The sequence below is a fragment of the Leucoraja erinacea genome, chromosome 16, assembly GCF_028641065.1.
Source record: "Leucoraja erinacea ecotype New England chromosome 16, Leri_hhj_1, whole genome shotgun sequence".
NCBI lineage: Eukaryota > Metazoa > Chordata > Chondrichthyes > Rajiformes > Rajidae > Leucoraja > Leucoraja erinaceus.
Window position 1 is genome coordinate 11,558,798 of NC_073392.1, and position 25,915 is coordinate 11,584,712.

The window sequence follows — 25,915 nt, forward strand, 5'->3', positions numbered from 1 at the left end:
TTACAATAACAAAATTCACAAGATTATGTTATGCCACTTTAAACAAGCATTCTATCTGGGTCTCCAATGAACAAAGCTAAAGAAATAACAATGTAACCATCTTTACACAGTAAATAAAGGTTACAAGTCATACACAAGAACAGAACTGCTTGCGCATTAAAAAACTGTTCAGCTTGTCATTCTCTAAATGTTGGCTCTTGAACCATTTCAAGTTACATACAAGCATTTTTCTTTAATATTTCCAGCAAACAATACATGTTTCAATAACTTAAGTTACAATAGTTTATAAAAGTAGACTGAAATATTTTTGGTAAGGCAGATGAAGTGCCACTCTTTCCAATAATGTTTCTAGAAATAGAAATGTTTTATACAAGTTGTATTAACTTTGAAAGTGGCTCATTAGGTTTAAACACTTTACCAATTTCAACTTGCAGTATTACTGTTACTTTAAAGACTGTTCTTTAAAAACTGTGCACCAATTCAGTCTACAGAATACAACATTAAAATAGTGACCTGTTTCCAAGTCATCATCGACATGCCTATTTGGCTGTGTAGTTTCCATTAAGGAGGCACTGCAGAAAAGCAATCAGATCCTAAGTTTAAAAAAAACCAAACTAGGCTAAGCAGCACAAAGATAGCTGGCTATGACCCCAAAGAACAGCACCTAATTAAATGAAAATAATTTTCCAATAGAATAAGGGTTCATTACATTACGTGAAAATTGCATTCAGTTTATGCCTGCCCCAGCAGAGTGGCATTTACCTTTTATGTTCCACTCTGATCAGTTAAATTATCTGTACAGCTAGTGTTCATATGCCTGCGTGAAGGCCATCACATTTTAAATAAAATTTATCCTTAAGTTTATCACCTTCTTAGAATCGAAATACTAAGTGAAGCATCTTAAACATTCTAAATGCAGTTGGAATAAACTTTATTTCAAGCAAGTGTTAACACTGCACAGAAGTATTAAATCCAGAGATACAATTTACAAGAAAGAAAAATATCAGTAAAGTTTGCAAAATCTAAGTGCATCATTCTATACAAAGATAAATTACAATATGAACTTATACATGTTTTAATATAAGGGAACAGTGAACTAACTGTTACATGGGGCTTGCATTCTGTAAAACTTGTACAAAGCCGGCTCCCCCCCCCCCCCCCCCCCCCCCAAGAGTTTGGAGTTAATATATTAAAGAACATTGGGCAATTCTTCCCATTATGATGTCAGACCAAAAATAAGAATATTTGATGATTAATGTAATTTTAATACAAAGCATAATGATAACATTTAATACGCGTCATATACTTTGCAGCATTTAAATGGATTCTAATCCCAAAAAACAAATGCCACTATGGTAATAAATAAGTGGCTTATATTTGTTAACTGAAATTTAGAATAATTCTCTTCTTTGAAACTTCATTGGTAGTGCCGAGTTATTTATCTCATTGGGCTTTTTAGATTGATGTGGAAGCAATATCACAAAATGTTTAGTAGATATCGTTCCAATGTTCTGTATTGCTGGCATGCAATTGTCAGGTATAATATGGCAAGCACAACAGCCAATTCGACTTTATAGTAACATTCTCTGGAATACTTAACTAATCCTGATACACACCCATACTATCATATAGGCATTAGCATTCTTTCGATTTCTCTCAACAATGCTGTACCGCTATGTATCTTTGAGGAAATATTACTTCCGTTATTAAACTATGCCGCTTTATGTGAGAAGCCTGTGCCTTTTACAGCTTGGAGTAAAGAAGAGAGCTGATAACCAAAGCGGAAGTTTCAAACCCAATTATGATAGTTTTAAAATCTGACATAAAAAATGTCAACGAGGGAGTGCACAAAAAAAGCCTGCATTATTTTCCATTAAATTCTTCATTCAGTCTTTTGTACCCACATAGCCAAGAAACAACTAGATTTAAGAAAAATAGTAAGCCACAATTTTGCTTACATACACAGTTAAAGATATTTATGTTATTTATACCTGTAACAAAAGCACATTGTTTATGGAATGGCAGGAGATTCCACATAAAAGTCCTCGAATCAGATTCTTACATATTCTTCGATTACTATTTCAGTACTGATCAGGCTTTAACTGTACAGAGATCAGAGGTGATAAAGATACAAACATTACTGGCAAGTGCAAAAATTGAAAGTGAACAAGGAACATGTCAAATTTTGCAGTTACAATTACTAATTTGCTTCTTTCAAACAGGATTAACTAAAGCAGTTTATTTGAAAGATGGAAAATATGATTTTCAGGATGTGCCCGTCTTCAGAAAGTGTATTATCAATTCAGTAATAATCAATGTTATTTCTATGCTGCTGATATTCACTTCACAGTAAAATTGAGCTACCATGAAACAGCAACACGGGCACAGCAATTTTTCATTTGATTACCTTGGAACTTTGACTTCTCACCATCATTCTCATAGGTAATTTGCTTCAGTATACATGTCTATATGAAATATGTTAAAAATCATGCTGCCAGTTACGAGGCACTGCTTCTTTACATTAGCTGGGTGGCTGGGAAATACATTATTGAGTAATTACATTTACAGCACAGACTGACACAGCTTTCAGGTAAGTGTAAGGAAGAACCCACATCTATAACTTAAACACTGAACTAATCCAGCTTATTGTTCAATTGCCTCGAGTATACTTATCTTCAGCCATTTCTGCTTTGGAAAAGTCAATTGTCCTGATGTCAAGGCAGGTTTCATTGCAACAGTTTGCAAAACTTGATCTTCTCTGCTGGAATGCACAATCCAAATCTTATCTGTTGAATGCTGCATTTACTTCACAGTGTATTAAGCACCAGTGTTTCTATACGTTGGTTTCTAACAACCATTTATTTTGTATAAACCAGTTAAAGACATTTAACATCTCAAAAATTGCTAATCAGCAAAGTTGCTGGCAACAAAACTTACAAAAAAAAAAGGATATGTTGGAAAGGGTGGAATTTGCAAACGTAATAAATAAAGTCAAAAATACTTAATGTACATGGAAATTGTGCACTGCAGATTTATAAAAAAGTAGATTCAGGAGCACATCCATTATAAATGATTGTTAGGAAAATATAAAACCAAGGGAATACATAAAAAATGTCAAAAGTATTCACTCATACTTTTCACATTGCATGTGCGGGTCTGGAGCCTGACAAAGCTCAGAATGATTCATCATTTACTGCTGACATTTCACCTTTTGGCGTAGAGGAACGTGATGAACCCTTGTCTGTGCTCTCTGATCCAGAACTACTTTGGTTCTGTTGTTCAGAGCCAGCGCTGGATGTGACTGTTGACGATGACGTAGAAGAGGATCGTATTTTTTCCTTAAAGTCTGTTATGATTACTGTGACATTGCCCACTGTCACGGCAAGCTGCTGTGCAGTACTTCTATCCACATTTTTCAGTTTGGGCCTGCAAAAAAAATAAAACATACAATATGAGTGCCAATTTGAAGACAATTTAGTTCTTCAGACCACATAGACAAAGCAATTTTAATGCAAAGTAACATTAAATGTTCAGTGAAACCCTGGGCTTAAGAATTAGTAACAATTCCGTATCTAGGATTTAAACGGCTTTTATCATTTTGTACATGAACAATTACTTTCTTGCTCACGATTGCATTCTTTTGAGAAAATAAATCACTATTGTTAGGTCTCCAGCAGCTCCTTACTATATGTTCTGTGTGCGGTGTGGAACATGACATTAAATATAATGCTGGTAAAAGTGCTGTTATGATCTGTAGAACCAAAGAGGATAAATGTCTAAAATTTCCTGGTTTTAAATTGTCTGATAATAATCTTAGTGTCTGTAATAAGGTAAAATATCTTGGACATTTTATTACAGAACAAATGACAGATGATGAGGATAGTTATAGGCAACACCATATGATGTATGCACAAGCAAACATTCTCTTACGCAAGTTTAGTGAATGTACAGATGTACAGTGAAGCTGCCTATGTTCAGAGCATGTTGTACACCACTTTATACTGCACACCTATGGTCAAACTACAGAAAAGCAAGCTTACAGAGACTTAAAGTAGCTTATAATGATGCCATGAGAATATTATTTAAGAGACCTAGATGGTGTAGTGCGTGAAATGTTTGTGGCTGCAGGAGTCAATACTTTACAACCCGTCTTTAAAAAATCTTATGTATAAATTTATTTGCCCGATTAATGACTCTGAAAATCAAACATAAGGTTTAGCATTACACGCTACCAATCCCAGCTGTGGAGACATTGGTATAGTTGTCTCGTGGTAGGATTTTTATTCTTGATCTTCAACCATGTATTGTGCTTTTGTATTAATTTATTGTGCTTTTGTAAGTAATTTACTGTGCTTTTATATGTAATTTATTTTATTTAATGTCTTGTCTTTTATCTGGACCTTAAGTCCGTAATTTCTTTAAGTATTCCAAATGGAAAACTTTTGCAAAACAAACCCATCACCGCAACAATTCTGACTTTTAAAATAGTTCTTATTGTTGAAAGTACAGAAAAACAGACAAATTCCTCATAGAAGTTCAAGATATTTGGTGGGCCGAAGGACCCGATTCCATGCTATATATTTCAATCAGTGGGAGGGATTAATTGAACTATGAGATCCCGAGAGTGAACATTTCCTCTAGGGAGAATCCAGAAATAGGGATCACCACTTAAAAATAAAGGAATGCCCATTTAATCTGTGAGGCAACTTTGACCCTTAAGATCAGGAGTTTTGGAACTTCTTCCCACAAAAACAGTGGAAGCAGAATGTTTGAATATATTTAAGGAGTACATCAATTCTTGATAAGCAAGTGGGCTAAAGATTACTGAGAGCAGACAGGGATAAAGAGCTTAAGGTACGATGAAAACAGTTATTATCTAACTAAATGGTGGTAGGCTCAGTCTTGAGCGGCTAAATGGCTATAATCCTACTCCTGATTTGTATTAAAACCAGATAAAGTTCCATTGCTTAGTTAGGTGTTTTATTTGATTTGGATTTCTGAATTGGCTTGAGTGATGTAACTTGAAAACAGTCACTGTTTAATCAATAACATGATAAAAGGTATCAACTCAAAATACCTTAACTGTGACCAAGTAACCAAAATGCCACACGTTAGACCGTGCATGCCTCCATGTTGTACAATTCTATGACTAGGGTACAGTACACAATTGGAAATAATTCTGATGTGACTCTGACAAATTGTTTGAGGAGAAATGAGTGCAAAGATGATTTAATTGACAATATAAAATCTGAATGGGGACCACAAATCCAGTGGACCATACTTCAGGCGGCTGGCCATCTATCCTGTTGCCTTGTTTGGATGGTGGGTTGTTTGGAAAGAACTAAAGGAGAGGGAGAGGACATCTGCTCGTTTATTCGAGCATGGTGAAGGAAGCAACCTGAAGTTTCACGTGATAGTTTCAGCCTTAATTTGATTCATGGCTTCAAATCCCAGCCAAACATCCACATCGACAGAGCTCCACATACTTGGATGATTCAATTCAATTCAGCTTTATTGTCATTGCACAAATACGAGTACAGGTACAACGAAATGCAGTTTAGCGTCTGGTCATAGTGCAAGATAGTAGAAATAAAAATACTGGTTAACAATGTGTGGACTGTGGATGAATTAAACTGGTACATAGGCAGATAAATGTATACAAATGGGAGAGTCTAAAGATAGCTAGCGACAGGACTGTGAGTTCAGCAGTGTAATGGTGTTATTGAAAAAGCTGTTCCAGAGATTGCAGAGATCAGAGGGTTGAGGGATTGGAGGAGCTGACAGAGGCCAACTCACAAGATTTAAACATGAATAATCAAAAATTACATGAGAATACAAAGATTAAAAAGCTGATGCATCTTCCATCTGACCATTCAAAACATTCACATTTTATTTTTCATCAGTCCAATTAAAAGCACAATTCTTTTACTTTCTAATCAGAAGGAATACATTTGTGTTTTATCTTTCGTGGACTCGGAATGGTTAATATTTCCCATCTAACTTCTACTCTCCCTCTGAACAGTATTAACAATTGGAATTTCACCAAAATATCATTAACTTGGACTCAATTAAAAAAAACTAACAGGACTGAAAATAAACTGCATGTGGAATTAAATGTTTTAAATTCCAAATACTTAATTCCAAAAATATTTATGTTTAAATAAACATATTGCTTTCAAAATTCAAACTTGAGGTGAAAGGGTCAAGTTGCACATTTTATCAAAATCATCAAGGCACAATGATGCATGACATGTTTCTCAATTTCCATTTCAGACATTCTGTTTAAAAGGCACGTTAATCCTGAAAAGGGTGCGGGGATGAAAAGGAATATTTCCCAAAGTACATCCACAATTCCTGCAAGTTGTGCAAATATGTCACCCGGTGAGAAAACGTTATAATTGTGCATTTTGGTGTTCACATGTTTCCCTAGGATTTGGCAGTTTTGCATTCGCCCACAAAGTAGGCCAAGACTGAACTGTATTTATAAAGAGGACTCTGATTTTTTTCCAGTCAGTAACAAGAAGAGTAGCCTGGAGGAAATGCCCAAAATTACAAATATAGAACAATGTCAATGTCAAAAATAGAAGATAATTGTGGGAAAAGGCCAATAATTTCTACATCGACTTAATTTGTCCTACGTCAGAAATTATGTGTTAGCATTATCAATTTTTGTAACAAAGCTAGCCAGAGGTATGAAAGTGAACAAGATCGATCCTGGAGATTGTTCTCTTATTAGTTATTGAATGTTCAAAAGATACTCAATTCACCATCAATGCAAGATTTGTCATCCATTTCTTTAAATATATAAACCATTTAAAATAGTTATTATACGTCCAAATATCAGTTTACAAACTGAAAATGATGCAAGCTTGCAACTGTATTTCCCAGGAAATTACAATATTACCTTGAAGTGTGTATGCTATCAGTTTTTGTTGTGGCTTTCCCAGATTGTATACTGTTGATTTCACTCGGAGGTCCCTTTTCAAGTTCCATCTTCGGCCTGAAAATAAACACATACTAGTTCCACATATGTATGCAATGCAATTCCACAAAATAATTGTGTCAGTTATTATATAAACAAAATCATTAACCTTTTGAATAAGCACCATCAGTAAATGAATCTAAAATTGATTTCATTTATTTTACCACGGCATTCTTAATTTGTAAGCATACACCCTGCCAGTAAACATTAATTCAATCCTATTTTTGTATTGTATTGTATTGTATTGTATTCAAATTTATTGTCATTGTCTCAATTTGAGACAACTAAATGAATTTCCCTTACAGGCAGTATCATAAAAAAAAAATCAAAAAAATAAATAAATAATAAATAAATAATAAAGCATTAAAAATAAAATTGAAATTCAATTTAAAAAAAGCACAAACACAGAAAGTCCACGACACAACATAACATAAATGGCACCAAGGTGAGGATGGCTCCAGCCAGCCTCCCCTCCGTGTTCATCCGTGGTCGGGGCCTTCCGAACACCCGCAGTCGCCGCCCCGGGTGGCCCGATGTTCAGGCCCTCACGCCGGGCTGGTGCAACGCCGACGCCGAACCCCGACGGTGAGCATCCTCCTCCTCAGCAGCCCGGACCTCCTGATCAGCCGCCTCCCGCTGCCGGAGTCTGCAGCTCCTGAGTCCGCAGGCTGAGCTGGGCAGAGTCGCAGGACTCCACGCTGTCCATCAGCGCCGCCCGCGTTGGGAGCTCCGCAAACAGCAGCTCCATGATGTCGGTGCAGCAGGTCCAGCACTCCGGGCTCCAGGCGGCGACCTCCGGTAAGGCATCGCCAGCCCCGCGATGTTTCAGCGCTGTCCTGCCGCTGCTGAGCTCCGGTCGATCCCGGCAGGAAGGCCGCGCCATCCAGGTAGGTAGGTAGGCCGCTGGGGGGGGGGGGGGGGGGGGGGGGGGGGGGGGGGGGGGGGGGGGGCGAGGACGCGACGCGAATAATAGTCGCGTCCTCACCAGAAAGCGGCTGAAGGACGGTATCCCCCGCACTGTGCCCTCTTCCCCCACATAAAAACACCAAAAAAAACACTTTTACATAACTAAATAAACAAAAAAACAAAAAGATACCGGGCTGTAGGTGGAGGCTGCTGGCACCAGCACCACCGGAAGTACAAAACACTCATTCATTTCATGCTGTAACAAAGAAAATTTCCACGACGGTTCCAATATGTGCAAAATCTTTGGTTAATTTGATAATTATATCTGATGAGTGTATGTGCAGTTATTACAAGTTAATTGGCATTCTGGCAAAAAAAATAATAGAATGATGCCAATAATGTGTCACATAATTGGTTAGCTGCTGGCATACTTGAAGTCAACAACCAGCTAGAGTCAAACAAAAGACCCAATATCTGCCATCAAATACAGCTACAAGTGGAACATAAGAGACTCCAAGGGTACAAGGATGCAAATGGAATATTATTATGAGAACATCCCTTAATTTGGTTAGAAGAATGCAGAAACGATGCATTTTCAAATGCATTACTTCAGACTAATATAATTTGGCATTCCATATTTGGTGATCTTTGCACACCTTTACATAAAGGCACAGCATGCAACTATTAAAACTTGTTTTGTATCCTATCCAATCAGATAGTATACATAAATACAATCATGTCAAACTAAAGTACAATAGATAGAGAACAGGGGGAGATAGAGTGCAAAATGTAGTTCTCAGCATAGTACTGCTTCAGTTCCATATCCAAAGTCCAATGCCTACAATGGGGTAGAGGTGAATCGGACAGTACCGTGGCTCATGGAAGGACTGTTCAGAAACCTGATGATGGGGGGGGGGGGGGGGGGGGGGGGGGGAATAGAGAGAGCTGTTCCTGGAGGGGAAGAAGTTATTTTTGATGTTAAGGCAATTTTTTTTTTTTTTTTTTAAAGAATTTACACAGAAATTATACAGCATTTAGGAGTTTTTTTTCAAAAATGTTCCTTTGTAAGCATGTAAGCAACTATATCTAGATTATCTTCTCAGATAAAGAGGTAACAGGCATATTCCAACAGATGGAAAATGTGCCTAATTTTGCTCTTTCATTTCCCAAACTTCAATTCCAATGAAACAAAATTCTATAGAGTTCGAGGAGATGCTGAGAAATTGTATCCCCTGGATGGACAAGGGCTTGTCGCCTTTGTGCAAAGAATCACTCATTATAGAACTGAACTCAAAATGTATTTTCCCTCAAAAGGTTGCAAATAAAATACATTTGCCACTGCAGGAGACTTTGGATGATCAGTTTTATTAAAGATTAATACATTTTTATGCATTAAGGGAAACAAAAAAAAAAAAAAAATTGCATAGAAAAGTGGAATTAAAGTGTTCAGCCATAAATTTGATGAATACAGAGTATAGTCTTTGTGTTTTTCTACGCCAGAGCTCTTATTTAAGTATATTACTCTTTCTAGAGAACGTATTACAATTTCCCCGATTTAACTACACAGTAACTACAAGAATCTATCTATCTATATATATATAAAACTCAAATCAGTCCGCCTGCCGCCGTACGGCGTCCGCCGCGCGTTTCTTCCTTTGACGCTCCGCAACTCCGAAACCGGACGCTCAATCTCCGAGATATTTTCCATTTCGGTAGAGATTTCGCTTTTCTTTCTAAGTATCCGCTCCTCATTTCATTTCGTCGTGTTGAAGTACATGTTTTTAATCAAATCCTTCCCCCCCCCCCCCCCCCAAGTATTTCAAAAATAAACAGGCTTCTCCATTTACATCAGCTTCCAACACACTTCGAAACAAAGTTGCAAGAGAGCAACACTGAACTTTTCACTGCTGCAGCAGGCAGGGGAGGGATGCAATTGAGGGAGGCAGGGGAGTGCTGGAAACTTACATTTGCCAACGGGCTCAGTTCCAATGGAGGAGACGGGTGCATGGTGGAATATTGGGTTGGGGGATCACACCATTGGGGGAGCAGACCCAACGGGTCTGCACTTGGTCTAGTACATCTATAAAACTCTGGGGCCATCCGACCGACTGCCGACCGGCGCCCTTCCTGCCTTTCGATTCGTGCCCGATACTCGCAGATGTCCAATCGGAATGGCCGATGCTCGCAGATGTCCAATCGGGATGGATTCATTTGCATGTACGGCTGCCGGCTGCATTTCTTCCTTTGATTCATTGCCACGCCCAATCCAGACGCTCAATCTCCGAGATATTTTCCATTTCGGTAGAGATTTCGCTTTTCTTTCTCAGTATCCGCTCCTCATTTGATTTCGTCGTGTTGAAGTACACGTTTTTAATCAAATCCTTCTCCACCACCCCCCCCCCCCCCCCCCCCCCCCCAAGTATTTCAAAAATAAACAGGCTTCTCCATTTACATGTCAGCTTCCAACACACTTCGAAACAAAGTTGCAAGGCAGGAACACTGAACTTTTCACTGCTGCAGCAGGCAGGGTAGGTGCCATTGGATTTTTTTTTAATCCACTGCTGAGGGAGGCAGGGCAGTGCTGGAATCTTACTTTTGGGAACGGCTTCAGTTCCATTGGAGGAGACGGGTGCATGGTGGAATATTGGTTTGGGGGATCACACCATTGGGGGAGCAGACCCAACGGGTGTGCACTTGGTCTAGTATATATATAAAACTCTCGTCCCATCCGACCGCCTGCCATACCGCTGCCTTTCGATTCGTTCCCACAGTGCGATGTCACAATGCCCGATGCTCGCGGACGTCCAATCGCGATGCCCGACGCTCGCGGACGTCCAATCGGAATGGATCCATTTGCATGTACGGCTTCCGGCCACGTTTCTTCCTTTGATTCACCGCAACTCCGAAACCGGACGCAGAATCGCCGACGTCTTTTCCATTTTTAATCAAATCCTTCACACCCCCCCCCACCTCATTATTTCAAAAATAAACTGGCTTCTCACCCATAGAAGCAGCACCTGCCCCAGCCCCTGATGAACGTTCCATCGTGTGATGTCACAATGCCTGATGCTCACATATGTCCAATCGGAATGGAATCATTTACATATGCCTTTGCAGGAGCACAAGCACTTGGTGAACGTTCCATCGTGTGATGTCACAATGCCCAATGCTCAAATACATTGTTGCCATAGAGAACGCTCAGCGATTATTCGAATTCTTCACTAACCGTCATTCTGACTTTGCTTGTGAAGAGAAAAGTCCTGAATTGCATTTGTCTGATGCAGGAAGATTGTTCCAGATGTTGTGGAAGTCCAGGACAAGCGGGACACAGTTTAAGGATAAAGGGGAAATCCTTTAGTACTGAGATGAAGAAAACATTTTTCACACAGATAGTGGTGAGTCTCTGGAACTCTCTGCCACAGAAGGTAGTTGAGGCCTGTTCATTGGCTATATTTAAGAGGGAGTTAGATGTGGCCCTTGTGGCTAAAGGGATCAGGGGGTATGGAGAGAAGGCAGGTACAGGATACTGAGTTGGATGATCAGCCATGATCATATTGAATGATGGTGCAGGCTAGAAGGGCCGAATGGCCTACTCCTGCACTTAATTTATTTCTATGTTTCCCTCTCCTCACCCCTCTCCGTCTGCCACCCATCCCTCTCTCTCTCTCCCCACCCCCCTTCCCTCTCTACCCCACCCCTTCCCTCTCTCCCCCCCAGCCCCTTCCCCTACCACTCTGTCCGTCTTCCACCAGTCCCTCTACCCCTCCCTCCCCACTCTCCCACTTCTCTCCCCCCCCCCCCCCCCCCCCCCCCTCCTCCCTCCCTCCTCTTTCTACCCCTCCCTGTCACACCCCTTCCCCTACCCCTCTGTCCCTCTTCCACCACTCCCACGTCCCCCTCTCCACCACCCACTCCCGCTACCCCTCCCTCCCTGCCCACTCTTCCACTTCTCTCCTCCCCTCTCCCTCTCTCCTCACCCCTCTCCCATCCCTCTCTCCCCCCCCCCTTCCCCCTCTACCCCCACCCCCTTCCCTCTCTCATCCCCACCCCTTTCCCCTCTATCCCTCTTCCACCACTCCCCCTCCCCTCTCTCCCACTTCTCTCCCCTTACCCCCACCCTCCTCCCTCCTCCTCCCCCCGTCTTCCCCTCTCTCCCCCACCCCTTCCCCTACCCTCTGTCCCTCTTCCACCACTACCCCTGTCCCTCTTCCCTCTTGAGCCCCACCACTCCTGCTACCCCCTCTCCCCCTCCCCATTCTTCCACCTCCCATTCTTCCCCCCCCCCCCCACACCTCTCCCGTCCCATCCCACTCTTCCCCTCCCTCCACACTCTTCCCCCTCATTCCCTTACCGTGCACAGTCTCTGTCTTTAAGAAGGAACTACAGATGCTGGAAAATCGAAGGTAGACATCAAAAAAGCTGGATAAACTCAGCGGGTGCGGCAGTCTCTATGGAGCGAATTGAATGGTCAACGTTTTTGGCCTAAACCCGGAAGAAGGCATTCGGCCAAAAACGTTGCCCTTTTCCTTCGGGCCATTGATGCTGCTGCACCCGCTGAGTTTATCCAGCTTTTTTGTTGTTGTACCAGCCTCTCTCTCTCTCTGCCCTTCTCTCTCTTCTCTCATGCACTCATGCACGCTGCAACCCCCCCCCCCCTTCACCCCTCTCCCCCATCCTCTCCTCCCCCCTCTTCTCCCACCACCCCCCCCCCCCCCCCCCCCCCCCTTACACCCTCTTCTTCTTCCCCTTCCTCACACAATATTTTTTGTGGGGGCGGGTCCACAGTGTGTGTGACTGTTTGTGGAGGCGGCCACGCGCTCTCCATTCAAGAAGATGCTCATCTGTTTGTGGAGGTGCGTGCTTAGTATGTGACCAAAGATCTTATAGCGGAGCTCTCCACTACAAGATCTTTGTGTGTGACGACACACGCTCAGCGATTATTCGAATTCCGGCCGCGTTTCTTCCTTTGATTCCCTGCAACTCCGACACCAGATGCCGAATCACCGACATCTTTTCCATTTCGGTAGAGATTTCGCTTTTCTTTCTAAGTATCCGCTCCTCATTACATTTCGTCGTGTTTAAGTACACGTTTTTAATCAAATCCTTCACCCCCCACCACCTCAATATTTCAAAAATAAACTGGCTTCTCACCCATAGAAGCAGCACCAGCCCCAGCCCCTGGTGAACGTTCCATCGTGTGATGTCACAATGCCTGATGCTCACAGATGTCCAATCGGAATGGAATCATTTACATATGCCTTTGCAGGAGCCACAGCCCCAGTGAACGTTCCATCGTGTGATGTCACAATGCCCAATGCTCAAATACATTGTTGCCATAGAGAACGCTCAGCGATTATTTGAATTCTTCACTAACCGTCATTCTGACTTTGCTTGTGAAGAGAAAAGTCCTGAATTGCATTTGTCTGATGCAGGAAGATTGTTCCAGATGTTGGGGAAGTCCAGGACAAGCGGGACACAGTTTAAGGATAAAGGGGAAATCCTTTAGTACTGAGATGAGGAAAACATTTTTCACACAGATAATGGTGAGTCTCTGGAACTCTCTGCCACAGAAGGTAGTTGAGGCCAGTTCATTGGCTATATTTAAGAGGGAGTTAGATGCGGCCCTTGTGGCTAAAGGGATCAGCGGGTATGGAGAGAAGGTAGGTACAGGATACTGAGCTGGATGATCAGCCATGATCATATTGAATAGTGGTTCAAGCTCGAAGGGCCGATTGGCCTACTCCTGTAGCAATGTTACAAAATTTTGAGATTTAAAAAATCAAGTCTGCAATATATCCCATCAGATAAAGCATAACAATGTTTAATTTGACACCTAATTCACTTTCATATCTCAAGTAATAAAAAAGTTATGGCCATTTTCATACCCGGAAATTAGCATCTTGTTCCCTATTGATTTTCTATGGACATAACAAAAAAGCTGTGATCGAGGACAGTCAAAAGCCCATAACCTTCTTAAAAATTAAGAGAACTGAATGAAATTTTCAGTTATCATAGATTGAACCATTCTGAAACAAATATAAAATAATCTTACTTGGAGGACCTGAAATTAAAGCATATAATTAGTTAGTTACCCAATTGTAGCTAATTTCAAACTTCAATTACTAGATCTAAACATCTATCCATTTCTTAATAAATGATTAACATTTTTAAATAACCTAAGTGTCCAAATAATATTCACAAATAATTCACAATAAAACATGATTTTTAAATCTCATTTAGATCAATTTATAGGCCAAATGGAAGGAATTTAGTGTTCAATTGCTGTAAATTAAAGTCAATTTAAATCGGCTTTCTAGTGGGATCCTGTGAACGCGCTGGTTTAGAACGTTCACATTGCGCTAGATTTGTGCCCTCAAACGCCCAGAAAAATACTGCGGGATATAAAGAGCCCAAAATGAACTATTCGCTATAGAAAACTTTATATACAGGGTTCTTAAGAAGCCCCTTTTAATGTAAAAATAAGGTACATACCTTTAATTGTTTGCTTTATAAAACCCTGGGGCTGCGAGAGGTCGCGGGTTGAGAGAGTGGCTTTTAAACTACTATAACTAATATACAAGGCCATAAAAACTAATAATACCTTTTGCGACGGGGTCTTTCAGCGATTTTCCGTTAATGATTTACTAGGCTGAACATTTTCGATTGCAACAGCCTAGTAAAAATCGCGTTTTAAACCCGCCCCCTCTAAACAGCGCCAAAAAATCACACACACGGCCTGGGGGCAGATTCTCATCGACGATTCGGGTAGGTTTTGTAACATACCTAACTCCTGCACTTAATTTCTATGTTTCCCTCTCCTCACCCCTCTCCCTCTCTCCCCCACCCCCCTTCCCTCTCTACCACCACCCCCTTCCCCCTGTCCCTCTTCCACCACTCCCCCTACCCCTCCCTACTCTTCCACTTCTATCCCCTTACCCCACCCCTCTCCCTCCCCCACCCCTCTCCCTTCCCCTCTCCCCCACCCCTCTGTCCCTCTTCCACCACTCCCCTCTACCCCCTCTACCCCTAACCCCTCCCCACTCTTCCCCTTCTCTCTCTCCTCTCCCCTCTCCCTCTCCCCCTCCCTCTCTACCCCACCTCCCTCTTTCCCTCTCCCCCCCGCCCCCTTCCCCTATCCCTCTTCCATCACTCCCCCTACCCCTCTCCTCCTCCCTCCCCACTTCTCTCCCCCTTCCCCTCCACTCTCCCTCCCCACTCTTTCCCCCTCTCTACCCCCACCCCTCTCCTCCTCCCCTCCCTCCCCATCCCCTCTCCCCCACATCTCTCTCACCCCCTACCACGCTCTCCTTTCCCTCCCAAATCGATCCCGTATCCTCCTCCTCCTCTCCCCTCCCTCCCCTCCTCACACCACCACGCCCCCCCCCCCCCCCCGCAAACGCCATTGGGGAAACAGACCCAACGGGTCTGCACTTGGTCTAGAATGCTTTAAATGTATGACTGAGTTTAACATTGTTTGAAAAAAATCTTTTAAATTTAAATTCTGAATTAACCTTGAGATCTACTGAATTACAGGGAAGACAGTTCAGATCAGAAATAGAGTGCACAAAAGAGTTTCAAAAATAACACTTACTTTATCTTTTTGTTGCTGTTCTTTTTGCTTGCATTTGAGCTTACTTCTTTTTCTTTGTCAGGCTTATCTTTTTCTACCTTTTCCTTCTTTTCTTTCTTTGGAGGTGGAGGTGTTGCATACTGCTGTGCTACTTGTTGTGCAACCAGCTGTGAGTTTATTCTTGGCTTTCTGCAATTAAAAGTGATGCACTTCTTTTATTATGTGCATGCACATTCTTACAAAAAGAAAAACCTCAAATATAAGCAAGTTTTTAAAAATGTAAAGGGAAGCCAGTTAAACAATGACTATAAAAGCACTCCGAATACCATAACTGCTAAATTGTCAACCAATTATTTAACAGAGATGAGGATTGGGACAAAATTTCCCAGCATGTACAAGAGACACCTTTCATTCAGGTACACCTTCATTATAGTACAGGAAATAGTAAAAATGGTGGAACAATGCTCTTGTGCGTATAATTACAATAGCACAAATAGTTGTGCAGTTGTACTTACAGGAAAAAAAACTCAAAATGCTCCACAAGGGAAAGCAGATGCTGAACCAAGAAAGATTAAATAATCCACAGCATAAGACAATGCTTGTTAGAATTTAGAATTGTAATTCCAAATTCCAAAGTGTGGGGCCCAGATATCTACAAGGATGATTGCCAATAGAAGGATAATTCAAAATCACAAGGGACTGAAATCAAAGGAAAAGGTTTGAGAGGAAGTTGAGTAAATGGAAGAACAGTATCAGAAACAGCAGGCAAAGTAGTTTTAGATGAACTATTTACAGAAAGTGGTAGGCGGAGGGCAAACCAGATGCTTCGCAACAATCACGGCTAGATGTGACAACAGTAATCAATAGCAGAGGGGAGGTGGGGGGGTTAACATTTGCACGACCTTTCATGAAAACCAGAAAAGTAGGAAAATGGTATTTAATTTACAGAGCGGGAGGGATTGAGAGTATAGAGGTATTGTCTGTTGTCAGGCTTGAGTATCACCAGCATTTTCTATTTTTAAAGGCGATGCTTCGGTCAGGAACCTTCAGGCTTCAGAGATGTTGCCTGACCAGCTAAGTTATTCCAACACCTTTTTGTAAACCAGCATCTACTTGTGTTGCTCTGTTCTATTTTTATTCCTAACATTTCATTTTTATGAAACTAATTTTGATAATTTGTGCACAAGTCCATCTTCCAAAGCTGACTCTTAAGGGATACAGTTAAATATAAAAAATACAGAGAAAGTTTTTTTTAAATTCTGGAATTTTTGTGAAGTCTGTGAGATATTTGTACTGATTTATTAATGCTCTAAGCAACAATAGTGCAAATACAGACTGACAGACATTGTGAATTATACACCAGAGAAAACAATCAGTTACATGCTTCTTTGATGGTGGAAGTACTGAAAGGCATACAGAAAATGTATTCAATGCATTCAAAGGAAACCTTGCTTAGGGTCTAATCTCAAGCTTGTACTCTCTCAAAATCATAATGTGGAGGGTAGTAACAAACCTCTAGTACTAACAAACCTCAAGTACATGGGCAAATGCAATTTAATGGAAAGTTAATATATTTCAGTAGAAAGAATGAGAAACCATATGAATTTTAACATGTTGCCTCAATACAAGCTGTTAATAAAGCAAGGCTGGTAAAGCCAGGAATACAAAACTAAGTTCAACTAAACTTTTTTCCCCCAATTGTACTTGAGAAAATATTGTCCAAACGATCATAAGTGGCCCAATAAATCTATACACAACCCTCTCAAAGTCATCAACAACGCCAAGAGAGAATTCCAGACCAAGTTATAGTCATAGGATAACCACATGGGCACCGATCGATTGTGGCAAGGCTTGCATGCTACAAACTGTTAGGTATTATCGATGGCTACTATGTATCATTCCCCAGTGAGCTCACTTTGAATAGAAGGTTAGTGGAATGATGTCACCTGCCCCGACGGCCTCAGGAGTACCTGTACCCATTGTCATCAGGATGTTGTCCCGCTGAGTTACTCCAGCATGTGTGTCTACCCACCGTCACCAACGTAGATATCAGATCAGCCTCCCTGAGAGAACATCTGCAAGCAAATGGTCAGAATTGAGTCCCTGCACAGACCAGCTGGCAGGAGTGTTTGTGAAGGTAGACACAAAATGTTGGAGTAACTCAGCGGGACAGGCAGCATCTCTGGAGATTTAAACCAGTATCTGCAGTTCATTCCTACACATGAGTGTTTGTGATATCTTTAACCTCTTCCAACTCATTTTGAGATTCCAACCTGGTTTAAATGGACCAATATCATACTGGTGCCAAAGAAAACCAATATAGTGTGACTTGATGACCACCCAGTGGCTCTGACATCCATCATCAGAGAGTTTGAGAGGCTGGTCATGGTGTCCATTAACACCAGCCTAGATCCACTGAAATTAATCTACCGTTGCAGCAAGTTCACAACAGCCTCTATCTCAAGGGATATGGAGGAAAAGCAGGAATGGGGTACTGCTTTTAGATGATCAGCCATGCTGGCTCGAAAGGCCGAATGGCCTATGCCTGTACCTATTTTACTATGTTTCTATCTCCAAGGTTCTTCACTCATCTATGGAACATGTCGATAAGCAGCACACTTACATCAGACTCTGATTTATGACATAGCTTCAGCTTTAACCAAACTCATGCTCAAATTCCTGGACCAAGGGCCGACACCCCCTTCTGTAATTGATTCTTGACTTTCTGGTCCATAGATCACAATGAGCAAGGATAGGAAATAAAACATCCTCCACAATAATTATTAACACGGGTGCCTTGCAAGGATGCATTCTCATGTCCTTATTGTCTCTTCTAAATGCTCACAACTGTGAGGCCAAACTTTATCCTAAAGGGCCTGTCCCACTGTATGAGGTAATTCAAGAGCTCTCCCGAGTTAAAAAAAAAAAATCAAACTCCTGGTAAGTACGTAGAATGTACGTAGGGGGTACGTCGGAGCTCGGGACGGCAGGTACTCTGGAAACGCTGTAAGCTCGTGAAGATTTTTCAACATGTTGAAGAATGTCCACGAGAGCCCCTAATACCTACGAGCGGCTATCTCAGCGTTTGAATCAGAGGAAACTCGGGAGAACTCTTGAATTACCTCGTACAGTGGGACAGGCCCTTATCTCCATTTACAAGTTTGCAGATGACACCACAGTAATGGGCCTGATCTCAAACAATGATGGGGCAGAATAAAGGAAGGAGATATAGAGCTTGGTAAAATGGTATTAAGACAACAAGCACTCCTCAATGTTAGCAAAACAAAGGAGAGAGTTAACAATTTCAGATTGTTGTATGCAGCTCACTGGAAGGCGATGAGTAGATGGTAAAGAGCTTCAAGTTCATGGACATAAAAACCACTGACAATTTATCCTGGTCAAATTGACACGATAGCCAAGAATCCACACCAACACCTCTACTTCCTCAAAAGACTAAAGAAAATTAGACGTGTCTCCAACTCTTACCAATTTTACAGATGCACTGTAGAAAGCATCCTTTCATGATGCATCACAACCTGATTTTGGCAATTGCTCTGCCCAGACATACAATAACATGTCAAAGAGTTGAATGTGTAGCCCCATCCAGCATGCAAACCAACATCAACTACTTGTTGCATGTGTTTATGGTTTGATAGAAACCAAATTTTGTTTGAACCTCAATGAGGTTCAAATGACAACAAATAAATTGTATCATTGTATCATCCGAGCCAATGAACTATCTACATTTCACTCTACCTCAGGAAAGCAACCAATATAATCAAGGACCACTCACACCCCAGTCATTTTCTCTTCGTCCCTCTCCCATCGGGCAGAAAATATAAAAGCTTGAAAATGTCTCACCATATTCAACAAGTTTCTTCCCCTTAGTTATCAGGCTATCGAAGCTCTGAAGCTGAGGATGTAGTGAAGATGAGGATGTAGTCCCTATCTACCAACTTATCTCATTGCAGCCCAGGCAGATTTCTTACCTGTACTTGCTCTGTAGGACTACATTCTGCACTCTTTATTTTTCTTTTTGCACTACTTGTTGCATTTGTTTATGTTAAGTTTTGATTGTACTTTTGTATGGTATCATTTTCAGCGATAGCATGCAAAACAGTAATTCCCGATGATCTCAGTGCTGTAAATGACCACGGCCAATGTTTGCTGTTGCAACTTCCGCTGTTTTTACCTTCAGTTCCCGGTGTAAGAAAAAGGCTATCTTTCCTCCAAGTAGCAGAAAATTTAGGTGCCTGTGCTTTACGGTAACCCCGACTTGACAGGCAAATTTCAGCTCCAAAATCGGCCGTTTTCTACTCTAGCTACTACATTTTAATATCAAAGAGATCAGCTTTATAGAAATGAATGACAAACTTCAGTATTGAGCGGACTGAAGCTGGGACATTGCCGCAAGACCAGACTCAAGTTAAATCACAGTACTTTTGATATAATCACCCTATAACTGTTTCTAATGGCACAAGTGAGGGTAACTGCCAGCCACAGACATTAGTAGATAAAATATTTAAAAAGCAAGCTGTAATCCAGAATGGAATATTTTAAAGAAAGGCAATTGTAGATTTAACACAGTGACATACAAAAGAGTATAGAATAAATAAGAATAGAAAAATTCAGAAGCCAAGAAAAGCAGAGGACCGAATGGTTTGCTCTTAAGCAGCAAGAACTTACTACTGCACCCACTGCTTGATTTCAGAAAAGAACATCTATTATGTGCACTTGTGTCAATGAATGCATTTATTGTGCACTCCTGCAATAATTTTATGCCTTCATATGCTGGGCAAAACTGCCCATTAAATCATTCGGAAATCATGTCCTGTTCCTGACTCATATCTTGAAAGCTGTTACAGCTGTCAAATGAAATGCCTTGGAGAGATGCTCAGGATGGTAATCACAGACATGTTGAATTTGAAGTAGTGTCCTAACCCTTTTGAGTGTTCAGAACATTTTATTAAATCTGCTACAGTACAAAATAACCCCCTGACAAATCAGCTGAACCAGTTTTCAACGGAGCAGCAGCAAGATTGCAGTCAATTATTAGCATACTTAATCACATTCTGTCCCAAAAGAACAAGTTCTACCAGCATGAAATCAATAGAGAAACCATCATACAAAGTCAACTAAATTGTACTAAGTTTCCCAGTCTTTCCTTCCTCCCTCAGGTGTTGAAACTCAGCATTATGTAACTAATATATCTCCATGAACCAAGTATGCATTTATATACTCAACATTCTTCTCTCCTACATTTCTTTTGTTTCAGGAAACTGGTGCAAATGACCTGTGATCACATTGAAAATTCACATGGGTAATATATTTCATTTTATGTGGCATTTGATACCAAATGCATAAGACGAAGGGGACAAATGTTAACATTTAGTTTATAGATCAATGTATTCAACTGAAATGAAGCTGCTGCCTTGAACTCAGTGCAAGTGTCACAGCAAGGCACAAAACTATTCATCCTGTTTAAGAAGGAACTGCAGATGCTGGAAAATCAAAGGTAGACAAAAATGCTGGAGAAACTCAGTGGGTGAGGTAGCATCCATGGAGCGAAGGAAATAGGCGACATTTCGGGTCGAGACCCTTCTTCAGACTGATGTGGGGGTGGGGGGGGAAGAAGAAAGGAATATGCGGAGACAGTGGGCTGTGGGAGAGCTTGGAAGGGGAAAGAATCCCCCCACTCGTAACAAGAGACGGAGTCAATACAATACAATTTAGTGAGTCCCCCTTGTCCTCACCTTCCACCCTACCAGCCATCACATACATCAAATAATCCTCTGACATTTTCGCCACCTCCAACGGGATCCCACCACTGGCCATATCTTCCCATCTCCTCCCCTTTCAGCTTTCCGCAGAGACCGCTCCCTCCGTAACTCCCTGGTCAATTCGTCCCTTCCCACCCAAATCACCCCTTCTCCTGGCACTTTACCTTGCAATAGCAGGAAATGCTACACTTGTTGCTTCTTCCCCCCCCCCCCCCCCCCCCCCCCCCCCCCCCGCCCCCGCCCGACTACATCCAAGGACCCAAGCAGTCTTTCCAGGCGAGGCACAGGTTCACCTGCACCTCCTCCAACCTCATTTATTGCATCCGCTGCTCGAGGTGTCAGCTGCTCTACATCGGTGAGACCAAGCATAGGCTTGGCGAACGCTTCGCCCAACACCTCCGCTCGGTTAGCAATAACCAACCTGATCCCCCAGTGGCTCAGCACTTCAACTTCCCCTCCCATTCCAAATCTGCCCTTTCTGTCCTGGGCCTCCTCCATGGCCAGAGTGAGGCCCACCATAAATTGGAGGAGCAGCACCTCATATTTCACTTGGGTTGTTTACACCCAAACTGTATGAACACTGACTTCTCCAATTTCTGCTTTTTCCTTCTTTCCCCTCCCCTTCCCAGCTCTCCCACAGCCCACAGTCGCCGCCTATTCCTTTCTTCTTCCCGCCCCCACCCCCACATCAGTCTGAAGAAGGGTCTCAACTTGAAACGTCGCCTATTTCCTTCGCTCCATAGATGCTGCCTCACCCACAGCATTTTTGTCTACCCACAAACTATTCATCCTAGTAGTTGGCTTATTTTGATTGGTAGCTTTTAAAAAGTCCCTGGAATCATAGCTTTAACACCATTGGTCCTCTTAAAAACAAAGAAAATTCAGAAAATTAGCTTTCTCATTCACTCATTTTTAAATCTTTATGTATTGTTTATCTTCACTGCAACCATGCCATACATCATGGGATAGAAAATAAATAAAATGATGCAAACATGAAACACCACCTGATGTGGATTAATGATGCCACAAGACATTGCTAACATAAAATTATAGATGCTCTCCAGTGCGAAGTACTTTATCAACACTCAGATTCAGATTCAATTTTAATTGTCATTGTCAGTGTACAGTACAGAAACAACGAAATGCATTTAGCTTTTGATTAAAGACCACAAATTTGTCGATCTTGGTCATTCCCAAACTGGGTGATGTGATAAACATTTCAACAAAATGTTCAACATTATAACCTCAAGACATTAAATTTTTCTTTATTGGATAGTTATAGTCACATATTGAACAAATTGTGAGAAACTTCCTTCAGTCAAATATTTATACAATATCACACTCTCAATGTACACTATGCGTGTGACTGCAATATAAATTATATACACTGCAAACTCAAACTTCTGTGTGCAATGAAATAATTGAATGCTCGGCTTTTCTCCTCAGACAAAGTCTCAAACAACAAAGTTTACTGAGCATAGAACGATCCAAAATATAGTATCCGTAAAACATTTGCAAGTTCCTGTCTGATACTGTCAAAATTTGGCATGCCCCAATTTAGAACTTTAACTGGTAGTTCTGTCCTTTTCAATGACTTTAAAATTAATTATGCTCTGGCCACTGAGACCAAAGCACACTCCCAATTAATTGCCCTGCCCCATTTCCCTAAGGTCAAGCTATTTCCTCTCCCTCATAGGTCTTCTATATATAGCCTGAGCAAACTTTCCTGAACTTACCAAGCAAATTCCACCCCATCTAAACCCTTACCACTCCCAGTCTTGTAAAGAAAGTTAAAGTCTCCTATGACAACTTAATTATCCTTACAACTCCCCCGCCTTACCTTTGTTCCTCTAGTTCATGCCAAGACTGCACTTGGAGTACTTTGCGCAGTTCTGCTCACACAGCTATAGGAAGGACGTCATCAAACTGAAAAGGGTGCAGAAAAGATCCACAAGCGCCTGGAGGGTATCAATTATAAGGAGAGGCTGGGAAGGCTAGCACTTTCCCCCCCTGGATCATGAACTTTCCCTGAAGCAGAGGCGATAGATAGATACATAAAATTTAGAAGGATGGGGATGAGGTCAATCTTTTTCCAGAATATGGAAGTCTAAAACTAGAGTGCATATGGTAAGAAGGGAAGATTTACAGGGGAACCGAGGGGAAAGATGTTTTCATTAATGGGAGATTCTCAAACCAAGGGGACAGTTTCATCAGGGTTTGTGCAAGTAAAAGCAAAGTATATAGAAATTTCTTCTTACAGGAAATAGTGAATCTCTAAAATTCTCTATCCCAGGGAATAATGGAAGCTGTCATTAGTATTTATGTTGGAGTTTTTTTTTTATATCGGGGACTAAAAGCCATGAGGATCTTGTGCAAAGGAGGAGAGTCTGAGATAAATGGATCATGATACACACATTGAATGGCAGGGCAGACATGAGGAGCCAGACAGCTAATTCCTGCTCCCTATCTTTCACATTCTTATATAATTCTTTGTTCACAAACCCCGTCTGACCTACTGACTATTTCCAGAACTCTCTTTATTACAGACTTTCAACATTGGCAGAATTTGCTTTTAAATTCATCCAAGAGCCTTGAAATTCCATTTAAAATCCAAGGTTGGTTATCATTGGCTCAACAACAGCTCCCAACAGAATGAAAGTGTGAATCTCACAAACGAAAAAATAAAACCAGGAACCAGGTGATAATCTATCAGACTTAAAATATATTTCTGATTATATTATTTGGCCAAGATTCATTTAAATATTTATGGTTTGTTAATATCTGCAACTGAAAAATGCCATGAGCAAATAGTCAGACCAGATAAAATTATCTGAAGATTCCAGGAACTCAAAGCTGAAGCAAATCCAGCATTATCAAGTGGGATTCTTCAGGATATATTCAAAACAACCCACTCCCATTCTACAACAAATTTAAGGCTTTTAAAATAATTCATATGTCATAGCAAAGAACTCAAGGAATGTGCAGTTTTGGGTGGCTACCCATATTAAGCTGAGTTTTGAATAATGGGAAACAATTTTGATTCTTCTACATGAAAATAATGCGACTCAGAAATCTTCTGTGACAATAATTTCCTACAATAGTGAATATAAGCACTTAAAGGACACACCCCCACCCCATCAGTTTCTTGTTCATCTTTAGCATTTGATTTAGCAAACCAAACAAATTACATTATTTACATTGTTTTAAACACAAGCCATTGATTATGGGTACAGGTCCATAAATGATCTCCCATATATCTTATTACATTCAAACAAGATCCAGTCTTGCAAAACAAAAACCTGTTTACATGTAACCTCCTGACAGTAATCAGATACCAATGTCTCTTTAGGACATAGGCTGGCAGTTTCACTGTGGGAGGCCAAGATAAAAATAGTTGCTATGGGAATTTAATTTAACAAGGAATCACTTAGATTGATGGGCATACAAGGAACCGCAGATGCCAGTTTACAAAAAAAGACAACTGGAGTAATTCAGCAGGTCAGGCAGCATCTTTGGAGAACATAGATATGTAATAATTCAGGACAGGACCCTACTTCAGAATGAATTGTGGTAGGTGGAAGAAAGCTGGAAGAAAGGAGAGAGTGGGACACAAAACCTGTAAGTGATAGATTTATACAGGTGAGGGGGGGGGGGTGTTTATAGGCAGATGGTTGGACGAGGGTCAGAAATGAAAAGACAAAAAGGTAGTGAGATAAAAAGTAGAGGGGGTGTAAAATGCAAAGTTGCGTTGAAATATTAGGTTTTGTTTATAGTTTTGTTTATAGTTTAGAGATAGAGCGCGGAAAGAGGCACTTCTGCCCACCGAGTCCACACCGACCAACAAACCCCGCACATTAACACACACTAGGGACAATTTCCACTAAAACCAAGCCAATTAACCTACAAACCTGTGCGCCTTGGGAATGTGGGGAAACCGAAGATCTCGCATGTCACGGGGAGAACGTACAAACTCTGTACAGACAACACCCATAGTCATGATTGAATTCGGGTCTCTGGCGCTGCAACGTTGTAAGGCAGCAACTCTACCATTGCGTCACTGTGCTGCCCTCGGTCAAACAGGAAAATGCAAAATGGGTGCACATACAGTTAGGCACAGGGAAAAGAGGAGAAATACGATACATGGGGGAGAGAGACGGTTGTTTGCAGAAACAGCAAAATAGGTTGCATAAGATATGAATTGTGTCTCAACAAAGACCAAGTGCAGCATTCACAGAATCCTTCAGAAAAGGCTGCCAGTTTCTGTCAGCAAATGTTTATCAGTCTTGTTTTTAAAGTTATACCAAGGACAAGGTTAAATTTTATAATAAATGTTTAGAAAACACATATTCACTCAAAATTAAGTTATTAACAATAAAAGTAATGAATGCTACTCGTCTTTCTCTAGAGCAGGGGTCGCCAAACTATGGCCCGCGGGCCAAAACCGGCCCGCCACGAGATTTTATCCGGCCCGCAACAAGCTCTTAACACGTTCCGTGCAGTGGGTTATTTAGCGGGTTCTGTGGTAGCGCGGGAACTTACACATCAGTTTGCCGTAGGGTATCAATTTGTTGACAACTGCTGTGTGCAGTTGCTGACAGGTTACCGCTAGTTGTACGTGACTAATGCCCAGGAGTGCAGTGCTGCCGGAGCTTACCGGAGGGCCACTAGCGGATGATG

At 41.4% G+C, this 25,915-nt stretch overlaps 1 protein-coding gene across 4 annotated transcripts in view; it reads right to left on the reverse strand.

Moving 5' to 3' along the window:
- Positions 1 to 1,156: 1,156 nt before the first annotated feature.
- The window catches only part of rybpb (RING1 and YY1 binding protein b), a 78,647-nt gene continuing 53,888 nt past the window's right edge, over positions 1,157 to 25,915 (reverse strand). For 2 of the 4 annotated variants that reach the window (XM_055647693.1, XM_055647692.1), the window contains 3 exons: positions 15,480 to 15,647; positions 6,905 to 7,000; positions 1,157 to 3,426 (listed from right to left, as the gene is read on the reverse strand). In XM_055647693.1, the coding sequence (XP_055503668.1) occupies positions 3,174 to 3,426; positions 6,905 to 7,000; positions 15,480 to 15,647 (517 nt within the window). In that variant the 3' untranslated portion in view covers positions 1,157 to 3,173. The remainder of the gene's footprint in view (positions 3,427 to 6,904; positions 7,001 to 15,479; positions 15,648 to 25,915) is intronic. The other 2 variants (XM_055647695.1, XM_055647694.1) reach the window with 2 other exon arrangements.